Source organism: Ranitomeya variabilis, chromosome 6 (genome assembly GCF_051348905.1).
Source record: "Ranitomeya variabilis isolate aRanVar5 chromosome 6, aRanVar5.hap1, whole genome shotgun sequence".
NCBI classification, from domain to species: Eukaryota; Metazoa; Chordata; class Amphibia; order Anura; family Dendrobatidae; genus Ranitomeya; species Ranitomeya variabilis.
The window spans coordinates 44547843-44571337 of NC_135237.1; the positions used below are offsets into that span (position 1 = coordinate 44547843).

A 23495-nucleotide genomic window follows, 5' to 3' on the forward strand; every position below is an offset into this window, starting at 1 on the left:
ATAGCAGACACCAACCGCACTCTGTGGACCCCTTTCACTATAAGTAGGTTTGTCCGGTTTCTATCTTTAACATGCCGCCATGTTTTATCTTGTAAATCTGCAATGGAGCTGCAAATACAGATGTGAGCAAAGGCTTAAGCATTCTTCTGGGGCAAAACATTCATGACCTACCCTTACCACAGGCAATCCATCTCAGTAGATACAGGTTCAATTTTTAGGACCCCCACATGAAATCAAAGTATAAACCCTGGATAAACATTTACAGCCTACCCTAAAAATAAGCTAATAAGGTTTTGTACCTGGGAATCCCCTTTAGACTAAAATCACATCTCCACCTTTTACACTTCTTTGTGCTATTTTTCGTGAAAATAATTGCTAAAGCGAGAATTGGATCCAGCAAGAAGGAATCCTATCCGTTTTTTTTTTTATTTTATTTGTTTGGATTTGTTTATGGCGTTGTATTCAAACACCTGCAGGTGTGATTCCAATGCTAAGGTGATGACAGATCAAATAATTTCTAGGCTAAAGCTTATAATAAATATATTATAGAGTGTGGCCAATTGTTTCACCAATTGCTATTTTGACAGTGTGACTCCGCTAAATAAGTTTATTTTACACGGATCGGCATTGTGTGTTTGTATGTGTGACTGTGTGTTTGTATGTAAAGTTGTGCTCAAAAGTTTACATACCCCAGCAGAATTTTTGTTTTCTTGGCCTTTTTTCAGAGAATATGAATGATCACACCAAAACTTTTTCTCCACTCATGGTTAGTGGCTGGATGAGGCCATTTATGGTCAGACTACTGTGTTTTCTCTTTTTAAATCATAATCACAACCCAAAACATCCAAATGACCCTGATCAAAAGTTCACATACCCTGGTGATTTTGGCCTGATAACATGCATAGAAGTTGACACAATGGGGTTGAATGGCTACTAAAGGTAACATCCTCACCTGTGACCTGTTTGCTTGCTTGTATATACAGTACTTCTCACAAAAAGTTAATTTATTTCAGTTCTTCAATACAAAAAGTGAAACTCGTATATTATATAGAGTCATTACAAACAGAGTGATCTATTTCAAATGTTTATTTCTGTTAATGTTGATGATTATGGCTTACAGCCAATGAAAACCCAAAACTCATTATCTCAGTAAATTAGAACACTTTATAACACCAGCTTGAAAAATGATTTTAAAATCCGAAATGTTGGCCAACTGAAATGTATGATCAGTAAATGCACTCAGTACTTGGCCGGGGCTCCTTTGGCATCAATTACTGCATCAATGCGGCGTGGCATGGAGGCGATCAGCCTGTGGCACTGCTTAGGTGTTATATAAACCCAGGTTGCTTTGCTAACCAAGAAACTGTAGGAGAGATCAGCGCAAATAGGGTCTTGTCCAAGAAATACAGTAGGTTTTGCACTCAAGTTAAACTCACCTATTCAATGTGTTAAAAATTCTTATAATTTAGAAAATCAGCCGCATCCACGGGTCAGCAAGCGACCATCAGAAATCAGACTGTAAAGGGAGTTAGTGGACAAACAGAATTAAGACGTATCACAGTATGGTACAGTAAGGTGGTGGTATAATCCAACGTGTTTCGATGTATATAATTTCTTCAGAAAAAACCACGTGGTTTGTCCTGAAGAAGTTATATACTAATAAATACTAAATTTATTGCTTGTTCAGTAACGCCTCCCAGGGAGACTTGGATGACTGTTTTCTCAAAGATGGAAACAAACAAATTGTCCATATCTGATGGGTAGCTAATGACCATACATCATGTAGACCTCTATGATAACACCGCCCTATGGGTAGGTAGAGAAATAAAGACATTTTGATCACCTAATACAATAATCTATATATATAATTGTCTAAGGGTTTTTCCGTCCGTCTGTCTGTCCGTCTGTCTGTCTGTCTGTCTGTCTGTCTGTCCTGGAAATCCTGGCCTGGCGGCCTCGACCAATCAGAGACGGGCACAGCATGGCGACGATGATGTCATAATGGAAATCCCACGTCTCTGATTGGTCGAGGCCGCCAGGCCTCGACCAATCAGCGACGGGCACAGTATCGACGTAGATGTCATAATGGTTGCCATGGCGACGATGATGTCATAAAGGTTGCCTCGACCAATCAGCGATGGGCACAGTCTGTCGCGAATTCTGGAATCATCATTGTCCATATACTACGGGGTCATGCATATTCTAGAATACCCGATGCGTTAGAATCGGGCCACAGTCTAGTGGCATAATAATAGACTACATTGTGTTGAAGAGGTTATATGAATTCAGAAAAAAATAGTGGTTGCTTTCTTCTGGAAATAGCAGCAATTTAATATAAAAGTGTGCTTTGTATGTGAGTATGAGGCGCGTCAGGGTTAGCTCAGCAGAGCAGCAAAAAGTCTCTTATCTGTAAGTACTTGTCTGCTGGCAACAGTTCCTTGGACCCAACTTCTAAACCTTCCAGGGGATATGGCTCTGCATTTTATTTTTTTAGTCTGCAAATATGCAATATTATCAATGCAAAACAAATATGATATCCGTTAATCTTCTGGCATCCATGCTTCATTCAAAATTAGCTCTTTTATTATAGCCTGCGTCCTATATTGCTTTCCGGCTGTATGTGCTTTGTGTAGTCTTTTTTATGAGACATATGTTTGACTTCACAATGCACGTATTCTGATTTGATTATTATTCCTGTATTATAATTAAATCATCCAGTGAGAGGTTACACAAACCTTTCTTATTTATAATGGATATAAAGTGCACCCCAACCCCGCAGAAAAGAGGAATTGTATGAAGACAAGTAATAGGTTTGACCATTTCTGGTTATTAAAGTCCGTTCACCTGCTTTTATATCTATCTATCTTTAGAAAATCTGGGTCTAAACAATACGCATAGCAGAAATGCTTTTGTGCTGGTAAAATTTAACAAATCTCATCCACAAAGTGTTATATTTTTTGTGCATGGAAATTGACCTGTGTTGGGCATTTTACTCTTTGCAGCATGTCAATTTCTTTTGTAAATTTTCACAATGAATGTCACTTTTATTGAAAGCGACAGCAAAATCTCTATACATATACACTTAAATGGGTAGTCCCCTACCGTTTTCAGGTAACAAATTAAAACTAAAACACTGGCTGCAGCTGGCACGTGACACAACAAAGTCACATCACTGCCAGGAACAACGGCGCCAACATTGCTTGAATGGTGCCGCTGGAGGAGGTGGGTATAATGTGCTTTTATTTCAGTTCAGGTCCTGAATTAAGGTGGAGTTGTCAAATTTGCTGTGCAGGAGTTTGGAAAACCTCACTTACAACCCCAGTGACATATTTAAATGAGTTTTCTCATGCGGTTGAACAGGAGCACATTACTCCTCTGCATCTTGACATATCATTTGCCAGTGGGCCGCATGCTCTTGATTGATTAACAGTTGGGACCAGAGGCATGGTTGTGCCTGCTGGACCGAACTGTGCATTCTCTGATGCTACAAGCAGCCATTCATCCAATTTTTACTTGCGAAATAGTCAAGTTTTTCATTCTTCGTCTGCATGAATCCTAAGATAGTGGTAGGCCTGCTCTGCCAACAGAATTAGATGTGACAAAAGTGAAAGAGCAAAGACAGTCCGCACCACTGCTTTATTCCAGACCAATAAATCTCACACACCCAACAGTTCAGTGCTTTTATCGCCCAAAAGGAACGGGTGCTCAATCTAGAAAACAGAATACAATGTCCATTTGTGAAGAAAGGCACTCACTGTCCTAAAATCCAAGCTTTATTACAACATTAAGGTCTTCGGCAGGGGAGAAATTAGAACAGTGAACGGGCGATTCGCGCTACCGCGGTAGGACCCGTGGAAGCCCGGTAGCGTGAAACAGCCATCGTCCGTTCACTGATCACATTTCTCCCCTGCCGAAGACCTTAATGTTGTAATAAAGCTTGGATTTTAGGATGGTGAGTGCAATTCCATGTCTACACAAATGGAGAATTAGATGTGATCAAATCCTTGTCTGTTGTACTTCAATCTAAAGCCATCCTACACATTCGACTAATGTCGGCAGAATCCGCCAACCAATATCGACTAGTTTGGCCGACGGTCTAATGTGTGTGGGGGCAGCGGCCGATTGATGGTTGGGAGAGATGCTGATCATGTATGTCTGATTACAGACTTCTGATCACATTGTTCTCCCTGAGATAAGCCGCTGGTGGCTTTCTCATAGAGAGCACAGGAGTGCTCGGCCAAGGGAGTGCCCCCGTGTATGAGCGTGTCGGCTGAGACCTCTGTTGGCTGAAGCATCATTCGACCAACTGCCATCTAATGTGTCTGGCCAGCCTTATGCATGTCCGTATGAAGCTTGGGAAAAATGCATTACTATATTATTAAATCTATAAACTTTTAATATCACCCACCATACTAATATTTTGATATATAGCTCGTAATCCCGTCAAATATGGGCAAAGTACCATACGTTTTTGTTCATGTTCCCTTATATAAGTTCATTTTGAGAAAAAAAAAAATTAAATAGATTTTTTGGGTCTCTGTAAAATATTTTTAATGCTGGACTATAATACTTAGGTCCAGTGCATGACATTCTGTTACGAAAATCCTCCATGTTTCTATTTAGACCAGGAGACTCAAATTTTTCAGGAGAAGATTACGTTTTCAGTGATACCATTATTTCTCTTTATAACTTTTTGATTATTATTTTTTTTTTTTGCCTTTTTTTGTTCTTTTTAAAGAGAACATGTCAGCAGGATTGTGCACAGTAACCTACAGACAGTGTCAGGTCATGTCCCCATCCTGGTGCCATTTTATAGTAATCTTCCCATCTTGGTCCCATTTTATAGAATGTCCCCATCCTGTGTCCCGTTTTATAGTATTTTCCCATTCTGGTCCCGTTTTATAGTAATTTTCCCATCCTGGTCCCATGTTATAGTATTCTTCCCATCCTGGTCCCTTCTTATAGAAATGTCCCCTTCTTGTAGCCGTGTCCCCCATTCTGCTGCTCTTTCCATACACATAAAAAAAAAATTGCTACCTCGGCAAACAGCATCCTCTTGCTCCTTCACAGCCGGGGTGCTTAGCAGTGGAGTCATGTGTGGCCGCGTCGGGACGTCGACGTCAGCTGCTGGCCTCTGATTGACATTTGGTTCAAAAGAAGTGTGGCCCCTGGCTTACTGAATGCGATTGTCTCAGGGGCTTGAGGGCAGCACAGCAGAGCCTCAGGGGCCGCGTGTTTGACACCCCTGATATAGACCTTAATAGCAGATCCCTGCTTTGCTGCTTGAAGGGTTGGTGGTGCTGAATAAAAAAAATGATCTCATTGTAAAAGTTGTGGTCGACTCAAAGCTGTTTATTTACTCAAAATTTTGTACACTTTAGGAGAAAAAAATGCACAAAATACTTTAATGTCTAGCGCTAACTATGCAAACCATTACCCATCCATCTAGCATTCGTTCACTTCCTTCTGCAGCTTCGTGCTATACATGTGGTTTCATGAGTGGCAGCCCTTACTGTCTCTGTTTAGCCTTTGAACACATGTCTGTCCAGAATATACCTCCCACCTGGCAAACACCTGGATTTAATTCCGATTTACACATCGCTAGTGATTTTGGTGGTCTCCGCTGCGTTCCCAGTGGATACATGCCCACTTCATTAAAACAACCACTTTATTTGTCAAACTTCAGAGCAGTTGTCTCTATCCAGCACTGAAATAACAGCCTGTTCCATGTTTAGTTGTGTTAGTGAAGCCATGTGGGAAATGCACGTATTGCAAGCATGTACAGGCCGGACTGACAGCGAGCTCTCCGAGACACTATTATTTCACTCTACATGACTCCCTATTGTTTATAGTGTGAAATATATATAGCACCAACATATTTAGTATGTACAATATTCTCTCACCCAGTGAGGCGCACCACATTTTAGGGATAATATACATGTTATTTTAGTTGCTATTTTTGAAATATTGGGCAAAAGCTGCTCCATGAACAGAATGAAGGACTAAACCCTTATTGGAAAGTTTTTATAGCCTGTTAAGTGTGGTGCTTTAACGTTTGTGAACCATATAGATTTTTCCATATTTCTGGATAAAAGTGACCTAAAACTACATCAGATTTTCACAAAATTCCTAAAAGTAGAAAAGGACCAAATCAAACAAGTAAAAAATGTTAGAGTTTTTCAAATGAGGAAAATGATGCAATATCATGTCTGTGAGTGGAAAAGGTATGCTAACCTTTAGGATTGGCAGATAATTTGAAGGGGAAATTAGAGACTAGTGTTTTCAGTCAATAGAATGACAATCAGGTGTGAGCGGGGGACCTGTTTTATTTAAAAAACAGGGTTCTATCAAAGTCTGATAGTTACAACACATGCTTATGGATGTATACCATGGCATGAACAAAGGAGATCTCTGAGGCCATCAGAAGAAGAGTTGTTGATGCTCATCAGGCTGGAAAAGGTTAAAAAAAAATCTTAAAATAATTTTTACTTCAACAATGCACAGTCACACAGACCCTTATTACCCTACCCTGGTGTAGTCGATCAACAAAGATCACACTTGGAGCAGGGTGTATAATAGTCCACAAGGTTACAAAGGCATTCAAGGTAACCTCTAAGCAACTAAAGGCCCCAACTCGTGATTGGAAGGAAAAAAGTCACTGCTCTCCAAAAAGAACATTTCTACCCATTTGCCGTTTGCTAAAGATCATCTTTACAAGCCAGGACACTACTGGAACAATGTTTTGCTTTTTTGGTTTAAATGAGATGCATTATATTTGGAGATATTAAAAATGTGGGCTGGGATAGCTGCCATCATTGATGGAGTAATGAATTCTGAACTATATCATCAAATTCTAAAGTAAAAATGTCAGGACATTTTGGCCACAAATTGAATCTCACAAGAACGTGGGTCACACAACAAGATAACGACCCAAAGTACACAAGTCTTCGACAAAAGAAAGGTTAAAGAAAAATAAAGTTTGGGAAAGGCCAAGACACAGTCCTGACCATAATTCTGTAGAAATGTTGTGGACTGATCTGAAGTGAACAATTCATAGAAGAAAACCCAACAACAAAACAGAGTCCAAGCTGTTTTCTTAAAAGGAATGGATTAAAATTCCTCCAAGTCCATGTGCAGGACTAATCAGCAATTACCAGAAATGTTTAGATGCAGTTATTGCTGCACAATGGGGGGGGGGGGTTCATATCAGACACTGAAAGCCAAGGTTCACATACTTTTGCCACTCACACACATGCGATATTGGATCATTTTTATCATTAAAGAAATAACAAAGTCTAATATTTTGACTCATTTTGTTTAGATTTGGTTCTTTTTATCAATTTTTAAGACCTCTGTGTCTGATGCAGTCTTAGGTAAAACTTATGTAGAAATATGATACATTAGATGATTCTCAAGCTTTAACTTTAATGCACCACTATATGCACACTTAATGCACATATATATGTATATTCTTGTACAGTATATGTTTTTAGACTGTCATAAAGAGGTCCCAAGCAGCCAGTTTGGGCTCTCATTTTATTCCCGCTGCTCCTCTGACTATTCTGTTTGTTTTTGTTTTTCTTTTTTTTTTTTTCCACCATATGGTTCCAGAGATATGGGGCTTTTTATTTACTTGTAATTTTTATTATTTTTACAAAGGGGGCGTGGCTTAGAGTAATTATGCAGAGCAGCCTAAAGACATGCCCCAGAGGATCCAGTGAGCCACACTTCACAATGTGTGGAGGAGGCACAATATCCAAAAGGGCCTCCAACTACCTCCTTTTTTTAAAAGTAATATTGGTCTTCTCATATGGGCCACAGGAACCATATGGGCCCCTCTGAGTTTCATGGCGCAGGTACGACTTTAAACACTGCACCTACTACAGTTACGCCCCTGACTAGGATCATGTACAAATATGAGGATTTGGTACATTAGTGTAATGGTTCACTTTTTAAACTCTACATATTTGGACCTTTAATGATTTTTTCTTGCCTCTGCACAAGTGGAAAATTACTTGTGAACTCCTATAGTTGTGTGTATTATTTTGAATTAAAATACAGTGATTTAAAATAATTTCCGGTACCCTGGCAAGCTGTGTCTGAGGGCAGGTAACCGGCCTGGAATTCTAATGCTTGTCCAGTGTCTGCCTCATTTGGCTTCAGGAAACTTTGCTGTAAGATCCTCTTAAATAAACCCTGCTGTGCCCCCTCCTGCGCTCCTCTTGGCAGGCTACTCCCCGGCTTATACCGAATAAGCAGCTGGGATTTATTTACTATGATTAAGAAAGCATTTGAAAGTGGATAGCTAACATTTTTAATACAAACATTTTAAGGGATCTTTTGTAGCTTTGAAATGATTACATTTGCTTCTTTAATGTCAGCTGGAGCAAATCATGACATTAATGTACAGGTATCTGCGCAGGAACTGGCGAGTGGTCACTGCAGGGCAGTTATTGAGAGGGAAAGGTGAACCAGGCCTTTGGGTCTCCACACATATTTCCAGTAAGCAGTCAGATTACTTGGTCCAGTCAGTTGAAGTTAGGCCTCATTCAGATGTCCAGTTTTGCTTGCATTTGAGAAAAATTTGCCCTTTTTTTCATGAAAAAACACATTTAAAAAAAATGGTAAAACACAGTAGAAATGCAATAACTAGAGTGGATTATTATTGCGCCTTTTGGTGCAGGTACCTGCAGAGAAAACGCAACGGAAAAGAAATCCGTTTTATTTGCATGTGGGAACACGGCACTGTTGTACTGCTGGTCGCCTAGATAAGACAGGATAAAATTGCTGTATGCACAGATAGCACCGGGTATGCAGCTCCTCTCTTTTCCTTGTCTGTAAGTCTATTCTTCTCAGAGGTTATAATAGTTTACAGCATTTTTCTGTCAAAGTGTCTTTTTCACTCCTGATTTTTTTTCTCGATAAAAGCATACAGCAGCGTTTAATGAAATAATAATAATAATTAAAAAAAACAACTCACCTTACCCATCCCTGCCACTGCTCTTTCAACACTGCCCAGTTCCTTCCCCAGTATACATGGTTTCAGGATTACTAAAATAATTACTAGCGACCTGTTCAATCCCTCTCCACTCTTGTGCTGCTAGCCATTCACATAGTCCTTTGTGATCACGTGCCATATATGCAAAGCATCACCACTGAGGACAGTGATTGGCTGCAGTGGTCACGTTAACGATGTATGTGTTGTCATCACTGTTGGGCTGGTGCCGACTGCTGGATCGTAATGGAATAAGTAAATAATGGTTGTTTTATTATTGTAACACATTTCCTGCTTTAAGCACTTTTTTTTTGTAATAGCAGACAACCCATACAAACTATAGTAATTGTCAAATGCAAACAAAATCATAAGTCCCTCCATTTCTACCTCCCAGTCTTATTATTTATTATTGCTATGCATTGCTTATATAGCGCTATCATTATCATCGCTGTCCCCATTGGGGCTCACAATCTAAATTCCCTATTAATATGTCTTTGGAATGTGGGAGGAAACCAGAGAACCCGGAGGAAACCCACGCAAACACGGGGAGAACATACAAACTCCTTGCAGATGTTGTCTTTGATTTCCCTATGATCGGAGCATATAATTAATAAAATACATTTAATATTGTCGGAGCTTTCAGAATAGCTGCAAGCCCATTGGTGAATGAAGGGCCTATACCCTTGTACACTGTAACGCCATAGATAATATCCATCCTATATCTGACCCTAATTACAGTATAGTACGGTAATAAAAGCATAACTAGTGAAATAGTTCAGTGTCTGAATACAGGAAAATATCAGCTGGCATTGGAGGCACACGGTGCCCAGATCGGAGGTGTTACATTCCTGAGGGATTACAGATCCAAATGAAGTCCAGAGTACGCGTAGGCCGACGAACAGCTGATGTATAAAGTAGGAGGAGGCCAGACGTAAATCCCATCACCGCGCTTTCTTCAGGCCACTACAATTCGGAAGACATAATGATACAATATTTTTCATCCATATCCCGTTGTTTGTTTTTTTTTACAATCAGACAACACAAGGAGCCATTGGATTCATGTGTCTGCTCCAATACCTAGTGATGCCCTATTCTGATCCATTTTTACAACCATTTAATGTACGAGACGCTGGTAAAAACGGAAGATACATAGAAGCCATCTATTTTTTTGAAGATCCATTTTTAGCTTCTACAACGGTGGTTTGAACATGCCCGAATTAAATCATTATACATCTGTGACACTATGTTCACATGTATCTTTTTTTTTTATGCCCTTTTCTTTTCATGAAAATGCAGACTTTAACCAGAAAACTTCAGCAGAAAAGAACCAAATTTTTAGTGCATTTTTCTTGCTGCAATCTATATGAATCTAAATAGGGAAAAACTGCAGTAAAAACGCTGAAAGAATAGCCGTGATGCTTTAGAATTTAATTTTTTTTTAATCGCACCATATCTCAAAAGTCTAACATTGTAGATTGTAAGCTCTCACGAGCAGGGTCGTCTTATTTTGCTTTAATTATTGTATTGTTAACATTGTTACCTATGACTGTTGTGTTTGAAACTGTTAAACTGCAAAGCGCTGTGGAATATGTTGGCGCTATATAAATAAAGATTATTATTATTATTAACAGAAAAGAAATGCACTTTTAGAAATCCTATTTATTGTGCTGTTACTGTAAAAGGTCATCAGTGTTGTTATATGAACAAACCCTAATGAGGTTGTCTATGGAGGGTCGTGAGGGGTCTGTTTAGTTTTTTCCTCCAGAAACATCACCGCTATTGTCTATAGGTCATGTCAGGTATTTCATCTCATCTGCATCCAGGTCAATGCGCCTGAGCTGTGATCACACTGGCTCTGCTTTTTTTTATTTTACTTTTATTAAAGAAACCGTCCCTTTGCTAATCCTCAAATGCACTTTTAAGTCATCCACTTCCTTCAGATTTGTAAAGATTATTTTCGCTTTTAGTTACGTCTATTAATGTAGGCACCCAGCTTTCTTGAATCCCTGAATGGCAAGTCTGTCGGCTCACCAAATAATATGCTACACTCGTTCATATTGCTGCATTATTGGATAGATTTGCCTGGCGGGAATATAGGAAAGCTAAGTGTCAATCCTTTTTTTGGTAGCAGTGATCATATCCAAGTTGGTCTTCACCAAATATTCCCAGAAAAAAATAAGTTCTAGCTAAGAGCTGACAAAAGAAGCTTACATTTATTGCTGATTATTTATTTTTTTCTACACTTTCAGTGACTTTGGAACCTGTCATAAGTGTGATTAATAGGCATCAGGCCGCTCATGAAGGGTTAACAGAAGAGGAACACAAGCATGACCTGACAGTCTAAATTTGTGGAATGTAGGACCTGAATGACTGCAAATCCCTGTCATTGTTTAGGCCAGATGCCTCCTAATTTTCATTTTGTTTGTACTCACTAGGCAAAAAAAGCCTTGAAAAACATCCTCCAAAAATGCACCCATCTGCCCGCACTGGAGCCCCTGCTGCACGACGCTCCCCCCAACATACTGAAGCACGTGGTCGGCCAGTTCAGTAAGGTAAGACCCAGCAGAGGAACGTCGCCGCTCGCAGGATTTGTGCATAAAGCGCGTTCTTGCTCTTTCATTGATTCCACTTCCAGCCAAGCATTGCAGGGACGTAACATAAAACGTGCGATCCAGGGTGTACATTAGAGGATTACATTTCCCAGGAATGCTACGAGACTGTGCCAAAGGCTTAGCGTCTTTTATCACCAGAGAAGGGTGTCAACGTGCCCCAAGGTGCGTTATTATTCTGCCCCCCACTCAGAGGGCAGAAGGTTAGTACCCAATACTATGTCATACACGCAGAGGCCAGGGAGTCCAACCTCCAGGTTTGTTCCCAAAACTTCCCATGTAGAAAATTGATATTCTGAAACGCATTTGTGCTAAAAAGATCCATCAGAACCATCAACCAGCCACCTCTATGCAGATCTTTAGAGTAAAGTGATTTGGCTTCAATACCAATAGGTTGAGTTTTATTACTATCATCCATTACTTACAGCAATAGTAGATTCTATGTTGTCATGTTTAATCACACTGAAACCGCTTTTTCATTTCTTAGTTCTTTTTTTTTTTTTATTTCACATTTTTATTTGTAATTTGGCATCATTGTACTACACTATTTATCTGCTTTTCACTATTTATTAAATAAATAATTTATACTACAGTTTCTTTTGTTCCACATACCAAAGCAGATGGCTATTTACAAGAAATGTGTGGTGAAACAGGGTGTATGTGTCCAAATCTGCGCTGCTGATAAAGATGAATGGCGGATGATATTCTTCAAAGCTTTATTTCAAACATTTTAATAGTAAACGTGTTTTGAGGTCATGCAGGACCTCTTCCTCAGGACAAAAAGGTAAAGTTTTATGCCGAGGAAGAGGTCCTGCATGACCTCGAAACGCGTTGACTATTAACCTGTCTGAAATAAAGCTTTGAAGAATATCGTCCGCCATTGATCTTTATCAGCAGCGCAGATTTGAACACATACACCCTGGTTCACCATTATCTTCGGTTCCTGGACCCGTGTCCTGGAGCAGCTGATCCATGCTTTTTACATGTTGCTTAGTTGCAAGCAAAACAAGTTGAGCCTTGGTGCACCCCATGTTTTTAACCATTTAAGACCCTATTTGCACTTTATTTGCTCTCTAGATTTTCTGCTTCTAAGAAATATGTATGGACATATCAGTCTTTAACCAGATTATTAAAATGTTCCCAATTATCACCTATATGAGAAAGTAAGGCTATGTTCACACATTGCGTTTTTGCTGCGCTTTTTTTCCGCATGCAAAACCTGCTTTCTTGGCAGTAAAGAAGCTGCTTACAAAAAGCAGGTTTTGCTGCGTTTTTTTTTTTTGCTGTGTTTTGTTTGCTGCGTTTTTGTTGTCTTGTTGATAAAGTTTAGTGGCCCCCAAAAATCATGATTTAGCTTCCTTAGGTTTTTTCACAAAATTGCAGCAAAAACCAATGCCTGCATTTTTGCACTTGTCCATTGCGTCCTATGGATGAAAAAATGCTGCAAAAAGGCTGAAAGAAGTGACATGCTTCAGCTTTCAAAAACCTCTTGGCTGACAAACTCTCCATCTGACACAGACTTTTGACTTGTGTTTTGACCATGAGCACTGGAGCATTTTTTTTTACAGTACTGTTAATTATTATTTTATTTCTGCAGCATTATGACATCTAAGATGGTTTTATTTACTTATACATGTTGTACATATTGGTCCTAGAGCTTGCAATCTGTTTTCTTTCTAAAGCTTGTGACAGAAGCTCATCTACGGACCATAAAGTGATGGCATTTCCTTGGGACACGCTGCTGTCACTTTATAGGATGGGAAACCGCCTTTATCTTCACACAGGGCCTCTTGAGATGAGACAACACATGTAAATAGCGTAGCGGTATTATGTAAGATATTCAGCACCTGTCATCTGAGAACAGACACGATCACTAGTTATATTTAGTTATTGCAGGTATTGCTTTAACCTAAAGTGCATTAATTGCCAATGGTCGGTGAACCAGAGGCTCTTAGATCCTTTGAAAGAGTCGTTCTACTAGATACATGGATCACCTTGCCACGGGATGTGTGATAAATGTACGGTATCTTCGCTCAGGGTCTGAATGCTGGGACCCAGACTGATCCCAGAAAAGGGGGTCGCAAAGAGTTTTGTGTAAATGGAGCAATAATGCACTGCTCATCCATAACTACCTCATATTGGACTGATGTAGATCACTGTTTCACCAGTCCCATAAAAATGAATGAAGCGTTGGTGATCACTCAATTCAAACAGGAGACTTTGGGACCCCCATTTTGGGGATCAGTGGAGGTCCTAGCGGTGAGACCACTGGCGATCATACATTTATGCTTTGGATAGGTGGTAAATATAGTGGGCCAATCTCTTTAATCGGCTCCGTAGCTGCAGACGCTTTTGTAAACCTATGATACAGACATTACCTAAACTGGGCCCCGGCATGAGAATGATATAACCGGCAGTTCACACCAGGAGAAATACCGTCTTCCTGGCACTTGGCTTCTGGGTCGGGATCGTAAAGCAGTCTGCTACTCCAATTTCATTGGTAATGTTAAATAATAAATGTAGTGTTTAATTGCGAGTCGTAGCTTTTTTTATAACAGTTAATGTGAAGCAAGGCCACGTTATTCTTTTTAGCTTGAGAGACACAAAAATAACAATTGGGGGCCCTTTGTGAACAGGTAATCATCTTTATGATAGGTAGGAGAGATGGAGCAGCTTCTGTAAACCTTTACATGGTGAAATGCTGAAGAACCTTTAAGGGTACCGTCTCACTATACGATTTACCAACGATCACGACCTGCGATACGACCTGGCCGTGATCGTTGGTAAGTCGTTGTGTGGTCGCTGGGGAGCTGTCACACAGACCGCTCTCCAGCGACCAACGATGCCGAGGTTCGCTGGTAACCAGGATAAACATCGGGTTACTAAGCGCAGGGCCGCGCTTAGTAACCCGATGTTTACCCTGGTTACCAGCGTAAAAGTAAAAAAAACTAACAGTACATACTCACATTCCGGTGTCCTTCAGGTCCCTTGCTGTCTGCTTCCCGCTCTGACTGAGTGCCGCCGTAAAGTGAAAGCAGATCACAGCGGCGACGTCACCGCTGTGATCTGCTCTCACTTTCCGGCCGGCAGACAGTCAGAGCGGGAAGCAGACGGCAAGGGACCTGACGGACATCAGATGGTGAGTATGTACGGTTTTTTTTTTTTTTTACTTTTACGCTGGTAACCACGGTAAACATCGGGTTACTAAGCGCGGCCCTGCGCTTAGTAACCCGCTGTTTACCCTGGTTACCCTTGTGCTGCAGGGGGACTTCGGCATCGTTGAAGACAGTTTCAACGATGCCGAAGTCGTTCCCCTGACCGTTGGTCGCTGGAGAGAGCTGTCTGTGTGACAGCTCCCCAGCGACCACACAGCGACAAAACAGCGACGCTGCAGCGATCAGCATCGTTGTCTGTATCGCTGCAGCGTCGCTGTGTGTGACGGGGCCTTAAGGGTATGTGCACACCTTGCGGATGTCCTGCGGATCAGCAGCGTTTTTTTCCGTGCAGAAACGCTGCAGATCCGCAAGTGATTTACAGTACAATGTAAATCAATGAAAAAAAAATGCTGTGCTAATGGTGCGGAAAATTCCGCACGGAAAAGCTGCGGATTAAAAGAAGTAGCATGTCACTTCTTTTGTGCAGATCTGCAGCGTTTTTATACCCATTCCATTATAGAAATCCGCACGGGTAAAAACGCATGAAATCCGCAGCAAATCGGCACAAAATCCACATAAAAACGCATCAAATCCGCACCTGCGTTTTCTGCCAAGAGATTATTATTATTATTATTATTTATTATTATAGCGCCATTTATTCCATGGCGCTTTACATGTGAGGAGGGGTATACATAATAAAAACAAGTACAATAATCTTGAACAATATAAGTCATGACTGGTATAGGAGGAGCGAGGACCCTGCCCGCGAGGGCTCACAATCTACAAGGGATGGGTGAGGATACAGTAGGTGAGGATAGAGCTGGTCGTGCAGCAGTTTGGTCGATCGGTGGTTACAGCAGGTTGTAGGCTTGTCGGAAGAGGTAGGTCTTCAGGTTCTTTTTGAAGATTTCGATGGTAGGCGAGAGTCTGATGTGTTGTGGTAGAGGGTTCCAGAGTAGGGGTGATACGCGAGAGAAATCTTGTATACGATTGTGGGAAGAGGAGATAAGAGGGGAGTAGAGAAGGAGATCTTGTGAGGATCGGAGGTTGCGTGCAGGTAAGTCCCGGGAGACGAGGTCACAGATGTATGGAGGACACAGGATGTAGATGGCTTTGTATGTCATGGTTAGGCTTTTGTACTGGAGTTTCTGGGTAATGGGGAGCCAGTGAAGGGATTGACAGAAGGGAGAGGCCATGGAATAGCGGGGGGACAGGTGGATTAGTTGAGCAGCAGAGTTTAGAATAGATTGGAAGGGTGCGAGAGTATTAGAGGGGAGGCCACAGAGCAGGAGGTTACAGTAGTCGAGGCGGGAGATGATGAGGGCATGGACTAGGGTTTTTGCAGATTCTCGGTTGAGGAATGAACGGATCCGTGAAATATTTTTGAGTTGCAGGCGGCAGGAAGTGGAAAGGGCTTGGATATGTGGTTTGAAGGAGAGATCAGTGTCAAGGATTACCCCGAGGCAGTGAGCTTGTGGGACTGTGGAGAGTGGGCAGCCGTTTACTGTAATGGATAGGTTCGTTGGGGGGGGTCGCTTGAGATGGGGGAAAGACGATGAATTCTGTTTTGTCGATGTTAAGTTTTAGAAATCTAACGGAGAAGAAGGATGAAATAGTGGATAGACATTGAGGGATTCTGGTTAGTAGGGAGGTGATATCTGGTCCAGAGATGTAGATCTGTGTGTCGTCCGCATAGAGATGATACTGAAAACTGTGAGATTCAATGAGCTGTCCCAGGCCAAAAGTGTAAATGGAAAAGAGCAGGGGCCCTAGAACTGAACCTTGTGGGACTCCGACAGATAGGGGGCGAGGTGAGGAGGTGGTGTGTGAGTAGGAGACGTTGAATGTCCGTTCAGTTAGGTATGACGAGATCCAGGATAGGGCCAAGTCTGTGATGCCAAGGGATGAGAGGGTCCGCAGCAACAGGGAATGGTCCACTGTGTCAAAGGCAGAGGACAGGTCCAGGAAAGGAGGATAGAGTAGTGTCGCTTGCTCTTGGCAGTTAATAGGTCATTGGTGACCTTAGTTAGGGCAGTTTCAGTGAAGTGGTGTGACCAGAAGCCTGATTGTAAGCGGTCGAAGAGGGAGCAGGAAGATAGATGGGAAGACAGTTCAAGATGTGTTCAAGACCTGTTGTTCCAGTAGTTTTGAGACATAGGGGAGAAGTAATATAGGGCAATACCTAGATACAGAGGATGGGTCAAGAGAGGGCTTTTTGAGGATAGGTGTGATTGAGGCATGTTTAAAGCTTGAGGGGAAAACACCAGTTGTTAGTGATAGATTGAAGAGATGGGTTAGGGTTGGGATGAAGACTGTGGCGAGGTGTGGGATTAAGTGGGATGGGATCGGGTCAAGTGCACAAGTGGTGAGATGCGATCTTGAGAGTAGAGTGGAGAGTCGATCTTATGTAATGGTGGAGAAGTTGGTTTTGGATGTGGAGGGCTGGGCAGTTGGGAGGAAGGGCTCTGGGGGTTGTCGACTAAAAACTATCTGTGATGTTCTCAATCTTCTGCTTGAAAAATGAGGCAAAGTCTTCAGCTGAGATGAGTGGGGAGGGAGGAGGTGCTGGGGGACGGAGGAGAAAATTGAAAGTGTTGAATAACTGTTTAGGGTTGTGAGACAGGGAGGATATGAGAGATGAGAAGTAGGTTTGTTTTGCTGTGGCGAGTGTGGTCTTGAAAGTAGTGAGGGACTGTTTTAATGCGATGAAGTGCTCGTTGGAGTGGGATGCAGAATCCGCACAAAAAATTTCAGAGGCAAATCCGCAACGTGTGCACATAGCCTAACACAGATTATAAACTTTCTTTAATCGTCAAGTAGTTGGTATATTGAGCTTCTAGTTACCTAAATATAAAGCTTTGCATGATATAAACACTGAGCTTGTCATATTAAAATTGCTTGATATAATTGAGACCCCTTGCCTGCGAACAACACATTTTGCAAATAACATATATCGGTAGATGTAGGTAACCTATACTGACTTGGTTATTGGTTTATCTTTCCACCTCTAATGTTGGTATTAGTCTAAAAATGTGTTTGCCTGGAGCCTCCTCTAGGGGGAGCACAATAGCTTACTGTGTACTGTGTTATCATTGAGATTGATGTGAAAGCTGTATGCAGCAGCTCCCTCTAGTGGCAACTGCAGGCAAACAAAACTTAGTTTAGGCCAGAAACTTGGAGTTCTGTATTAGAAAAACGGTGTGAACAATCTCACAATAAAAGTTAAGATTCTAATCAGATTTTTATTTTTTACTATTTACATAAACAAACAAAAATGGCATTTAGTGGAGAATATTCACCTTAATTTTTTTTTTCTCTGCAAATGCTTAAAGCAATTGAAATTGAAGCATGTAAATAGTAATCTTCCAAAAATATAGAAAATTGTAATGACACTAGAACTGGGAACGTTGTTCTTAAATATGGCTTCAAATCTCTACTGCACATTGCATAAAGTATCGGGGTGGGAATTATGTATAGTGTTATAACATCTGCCAAAACAGGGTGTTTGTCGCACACCTATCACCACACTAATATAATGTTGTAGATGAAGACAGATGTGTGGTCTGCATCGTATATAGGAGGATACGCCGAGCAGAATGATATATAGGCTTGTTGGAAAAGATTCAGAATGTAGTCCAGTGGGCGGTCCTACTAGTGACTGACAGCTATCTCTGCATACAGTCATGCAGGGTCCTCCCACTGGACTCTTATACATGCACCAGGGATTTCAGTAAATGAAATACAAGATTAACTGAAACTTTTCCCATAAACATGTATATCTCTCTGATCAGCTGCTCGTGCTGTATAACATCCTGCCTGCTGATCAGATACTATTTTAGACAGGACAGGTTCCCTTTAAGGGTGAATTTACACTGACCGATATTTAAAAGCTCGTTCTGTGTGCATCGTGGTGCAGCTGGCCGGTCCTAAACTGGTTAGTAAACAACCGCCTGTCGCCGTACATGTAGGCGATCGACCGTCGTTTAGCAGCCGCGGTCAGCCATTGTGAATGTAGCGTTACACACTGCCCCGATTATCATGTGGCAGGCAAATCTGTGAATCCGTGCATACAGTGTGTAAGATTAGGGCTGTCTACAAGGCTTCCATCTTTAATCTGCTCAGTTAGCTAATAAAATGTACAATAAGAGCCTCAAGTGCTAGTATAGAGAAAATAAAATGATAGCACCGCATAACTGCATAATTTATCTGTCGCCTCCAGTTTGTCAAGGAGATAAAATAAAGATCCTCTTTGCATCCTACAATCACTGATCTCTTTTTTTTGTTTTTTTTAGATATATTTGTATATAAAGCTGCCTTGGGTTCATAGGTTTCTCCACCCCACTAATAAAAAAAACGCACAATTAAGGCTACATAAGTTCTGCCATACATTAAGAGCCGAACAATAAGCTAATGAAAAAGCTTCTTGTTCAATGTGTGTGCAAAAAGCTGAGCGCGTCTCTTATCCAATTTGCAGGTAGACCCTCAACAATGAAAACACTGTGAAGATTTAATGCTTCCCTTAACACAAAGATCTCAGCTAGGTTTCCCTTTTTTTAATGAGGCACTGAAAGTTATGAACTTGAAATAATTGTAGGGCCGCTCACATGCACACTCCACACAAGTGGAATGCCGCCTTAGGGCATTGCAGGCCATGAAATGATTTCTTTAATAAAGAAGGATGGGATATTAAAGGACTCTTTTTGTCTCATTAGGTAACGGCAGACCACAGCTGCACAGAATGGACTAAATATAACCTGAATCTGAAAAGTGGCTTTCATCCAATCTGGCTCCCAGCGAGCTTTACATTATTAGATACAGACATGCATCCATGCTTGGGGTGGAATCCCACCGCACAGTTGTGGCCCTATTTAGTTGACTTGCTAACTTCACAGAGGCTAATAGGGGACCACAAACACTGCAATTATTGCTTAATTAACGCTCTCCTGTGCCTGTTGTTATTCTCACCACCTATAAGGACATGCTGAAGAACACAACAGTGCCAGAAGATGTACAAATAACACTACACGAGGGAGATAACACGCTTGTCTCTATAGTGTATACGCTGTAGTGATTGAGTTACATAGGTTTGGCTGATTATGCCTAGTTGTATTTAAGGGCTTCTTCCAGGGGTTCTCCTTTTTTTAAAAAAAAAATGTTATTGTACCATAGGGTAACAGGTCTAAAATAACAAACATCTGTAACGCCCCCCTCCCCAGGTCCAGGGCTGACTCTGTGCAGCTACTGCAGTGATGATGTCACGTCTATAGCGTTCATAACCGCTGCAGCTAATTACTGATCTCAACAACTCTTATTATTTATTAGGCTTTGCTTATATGGCGCCTTCCTATTCTGTAGAGCTTTACAGACCTTACCATCACTGTCCTCGTTGGGGCCTAAAATCTAAATTCCCTATCAGAATCTAGACTGAGCTCAGAGATTGGCTGCCGCAGTTAAGTGATCCTGGCAACCGATGAACAAAAACTGGTGCAGTGGAGGAGACTGGGTTTTCTGGGACTTTGGTTATTTTTTCTTATGGGGCTAAGAACTTACCGGCAGGTAGTTATTTATTACCTGCCTGTTGTGCTATGTGATAATCTCAGGCTGATTTTCCGGCTTCCTTTGATCTCATGTCGACAGAGCTGCTCTTTCCCTTTCATCTACTCTGTCGACTGGGGCCCAGATAGGCAGGGGGAGACACCTATCAATTAGGGTGACATCTACAGAGTTCGAGCAGAGACAGAGAGAAGATGCTGCTTTGTTGACATGACATCACAAGAAGCCACAAAATCGCTGGCAGGAGCGATCTGTGACCACTCTTAACAGGAACAGATCGAAAGGGGTCCGAGCAGGCAGGTGGTTACCAACTACCTGCCAGTAAGTACATAGCCCCATAGCCAAAAAACTCCAACGTCCCGGATAACCCCTTTTTATGTTGATTTTATCACTAGATACATTTTTAGGAGCTACCTATAGAGAATGGGGGTCCCATACACCTGTGTGAATGAAGCAGCAGTTCGCATGCTCTTCTCCACTGAATTCTATGAACTGACTAATGGCTATTTACATCAGCTCTATAGAAGTAAGAGGAGCAGTGGTCAAGCAAGCACTCTATTGCCTCATAAACACAAAGACTTTTGGGACCCATCGGTTGGACCCCCATATATTGATCACCTATATTGCAGATAGTTTATAAGTTTACTGGGAAGAGCCCTTTTATGGGTCAGACATTGACCTTCAGGTATTACTGGACAGTCACCATTCTTCTTTCCGAAAGAGAGCTAATAATACTTATTCCCATTGAGCATTGTCTGTAAGACTCCTTGCATCAGCTATCGTAGATCTCGGCAAGGGGATCCAGAACCTTCCAAGACCTTGGAAAATGAAGAAGGAACGGACCGTCCTATCCATGGTCTGTGGCTTGCAATAGCTAGTAGGTCAAAATTCAACCTGTTGGATTAGTCTTTCACCCGTGGGCAGGTGACGATGGACCGTCGGCAATCACCCTCTTACAAAAAACAAATCTCTCATCTATAACCAGGATTACAATTCCTGGTGATAAAGTGGCTCTTGCTCTGCACTTGTGGGCAGCAAACATTGACTGCATGGTAGGTATTCACTGTTGCTAGATGTGGTATTATTACATTGGCAATACCATTTCTTTCTTTCTTTCTTGAACTGAGGGAAACCAGATTGGCTTGAGGTACAAATGTGTTACAGGAGGGCAATAAAAGTCAGACAGATTTAGTGATAGGATAGGCTGTAAAATGCAGGCGCTAGATAGGGAGATAAGTTGTGCTAAGGTCATAAAGATCTAATTGAGGTATTAGGCAAATAATCAGCAGTGTGTGAACTCCCAACCTTTCCTTGTGTGTAGCACAAAGTACATACAATGGTCTGCGGAGCTCGGAACAGCACAAGGGTTAAAGAAACTAGTTATTTAGAGGTCCTCCTAGATAGCCAAAAATACTCTGGAAGCGCTCATTACTGCATTCTTTCCTTCATTAGGTATAAAGCCATATTTAGTCTTCTTTGGAATATGTAGATACAGGGCACTCTGATTAGGTACTAACCAGGGCACATGCCTCCAAGGTATGCCCGTCCCTGCTCAAGTGCACAAATAGCCACTTAAAAAGCTTGACATTTTACAGTTTCTAAGAAGCCGTTTATTGTCCAATACTTATGTGGCATAAGTGCAACTTGTATATCAAGAATAATAATAATTTCTTTTCATTTCTTTTTGTGCAATTTTGATTGCAGCACAAGTTGCGCGGACAAAAATTATTACAGGTGAATGGGGCCACATTGTAACACGCAAGGTCCTGCGACCGTGACATGAAAATCGCAAACATTCCAACCGTTAGACGTTTTGCCTCTTGATTGTCGTTGACCGCATTACAGCATTCCCTTTTTGGCCACACGACCTGTGTTGTGAAATTGCTGTGCAGCCCAACCCTAAAAGAAGTCAGGAAACCAGTGAAGGTCATTCTTTAAAGAGGACCTGTCCGTTGATTGATGATGCCCAAACCACGGGGAATCGTGAATCACAGATTGGCTCTGTTATTTCGGGCTTGTATGAGTTACTCTGAAACGCTGCAGTGTTCATTGATTTCCTAACATTCAGTATGTTGGTTAGCAAAAAGTAGGAAACAAATGGATGGCGACATGATTATTATTATTATTATTATTATTATTATTATTTATTGTTATAGCGCCATTTATTCCATGGCGCTTTACAAGTGATGGCATTATCAATATTTCTGCATTGATGCCAATTTATTTTCTTAACCTAAACCACATTTCGGAGGGTTTCAGCTTTCAAAAGAATAATTTATACAACCAATGGATGAATTTAACGTCCGGTTATAAGCTTTTATTTACATAACATGGATAAGCGACATAACTTCTGCCAGGGAGTGTATATAAAGTGGGTGAAAATTTGCTTACCTCGACCTACACCTGCAAGGGGAGGGATCCACTAATACACAGTGAGCCCATTTTTACATTTCCCATAAGCGTTTGTCTCAGCTTAAAGGGAACCTGTCACCTGAATTTGGCGGGACCAGTTTTGGGTCATATGGGCGGGGTTTTCTGGTGTTTGATTCACCCTTTCCTTACCCGCTGGCTGCATGCTGGCCGCAATATTGGATTGAAGTTCATTCTCTGTCCTCCGGAGTACACGCCAGCGCAAGGCAATATTGCAGAATTGTCATTTGGGACCTAATAAAAGTTAGAAATCCTTCCCTAAAATAGCTGATTGAAGAAACACTACAGGCAAAGGCGATACACTTTGCTGCCTAGAGTAGAGTCGTGCCAGAGTGCCCGCTGCATGACACACACAGCTCCTATAGGCTGCTCTTTACCAGTAATGCCATTATCGGTTTTAGGCCATGTTCACACATTCAGTATTTGGTGAGTTTTTAATACCAGTATTTGTAAGACAAAACCAGGAGTGGGTGATAAATACTGAAGTGGTGACGTGTTTTCTATTATACTTTTCCTCTGACTGTTCCACTCCTGATTTTGGCTTATAAACACTGATGTAAATTACTGACTGTGCGAACGTGACCATACAAGAGGTATTTCATTGCACGGCTTATGCAGGATTGCAAAACCAAGTTTTATTTTGCCCCCAAAAATCTGCATATTGCACCTATTTTAGGCAAATGGTGCAGAGCTGCAATATCAGACACAGCCAGAGTAGAGAAGAGTGGCGCTGTTCTGGGAGAGAAAAAAAAC

At 41.4% G+C, this 23495-nt stretch overlaps 1 protein-coding gene across 2 annotated transcripts in view; it reads left to right on the forward strand.

The window, feature by feature from the left end:
• SPAG6 (sperm associated antigen 6) overlaps positions 1-23495 on the forward strand; it is a 220776-nt gene that overhangs the window by 183831 nt on the left and 13450 nt on the right. For both annotated transcript variants that reach the window (XM_077268352.1, XM_077268353.1), the window contains exon 9: positions 11431-11547. In XM_077268352.1, coding sequence (XP_077124467.1) covers positions 11431-11547 — 117 coding nt within the window. The remainder of the gene's footprint in view (positions 1-11430; positions 11548-23495) is intronic.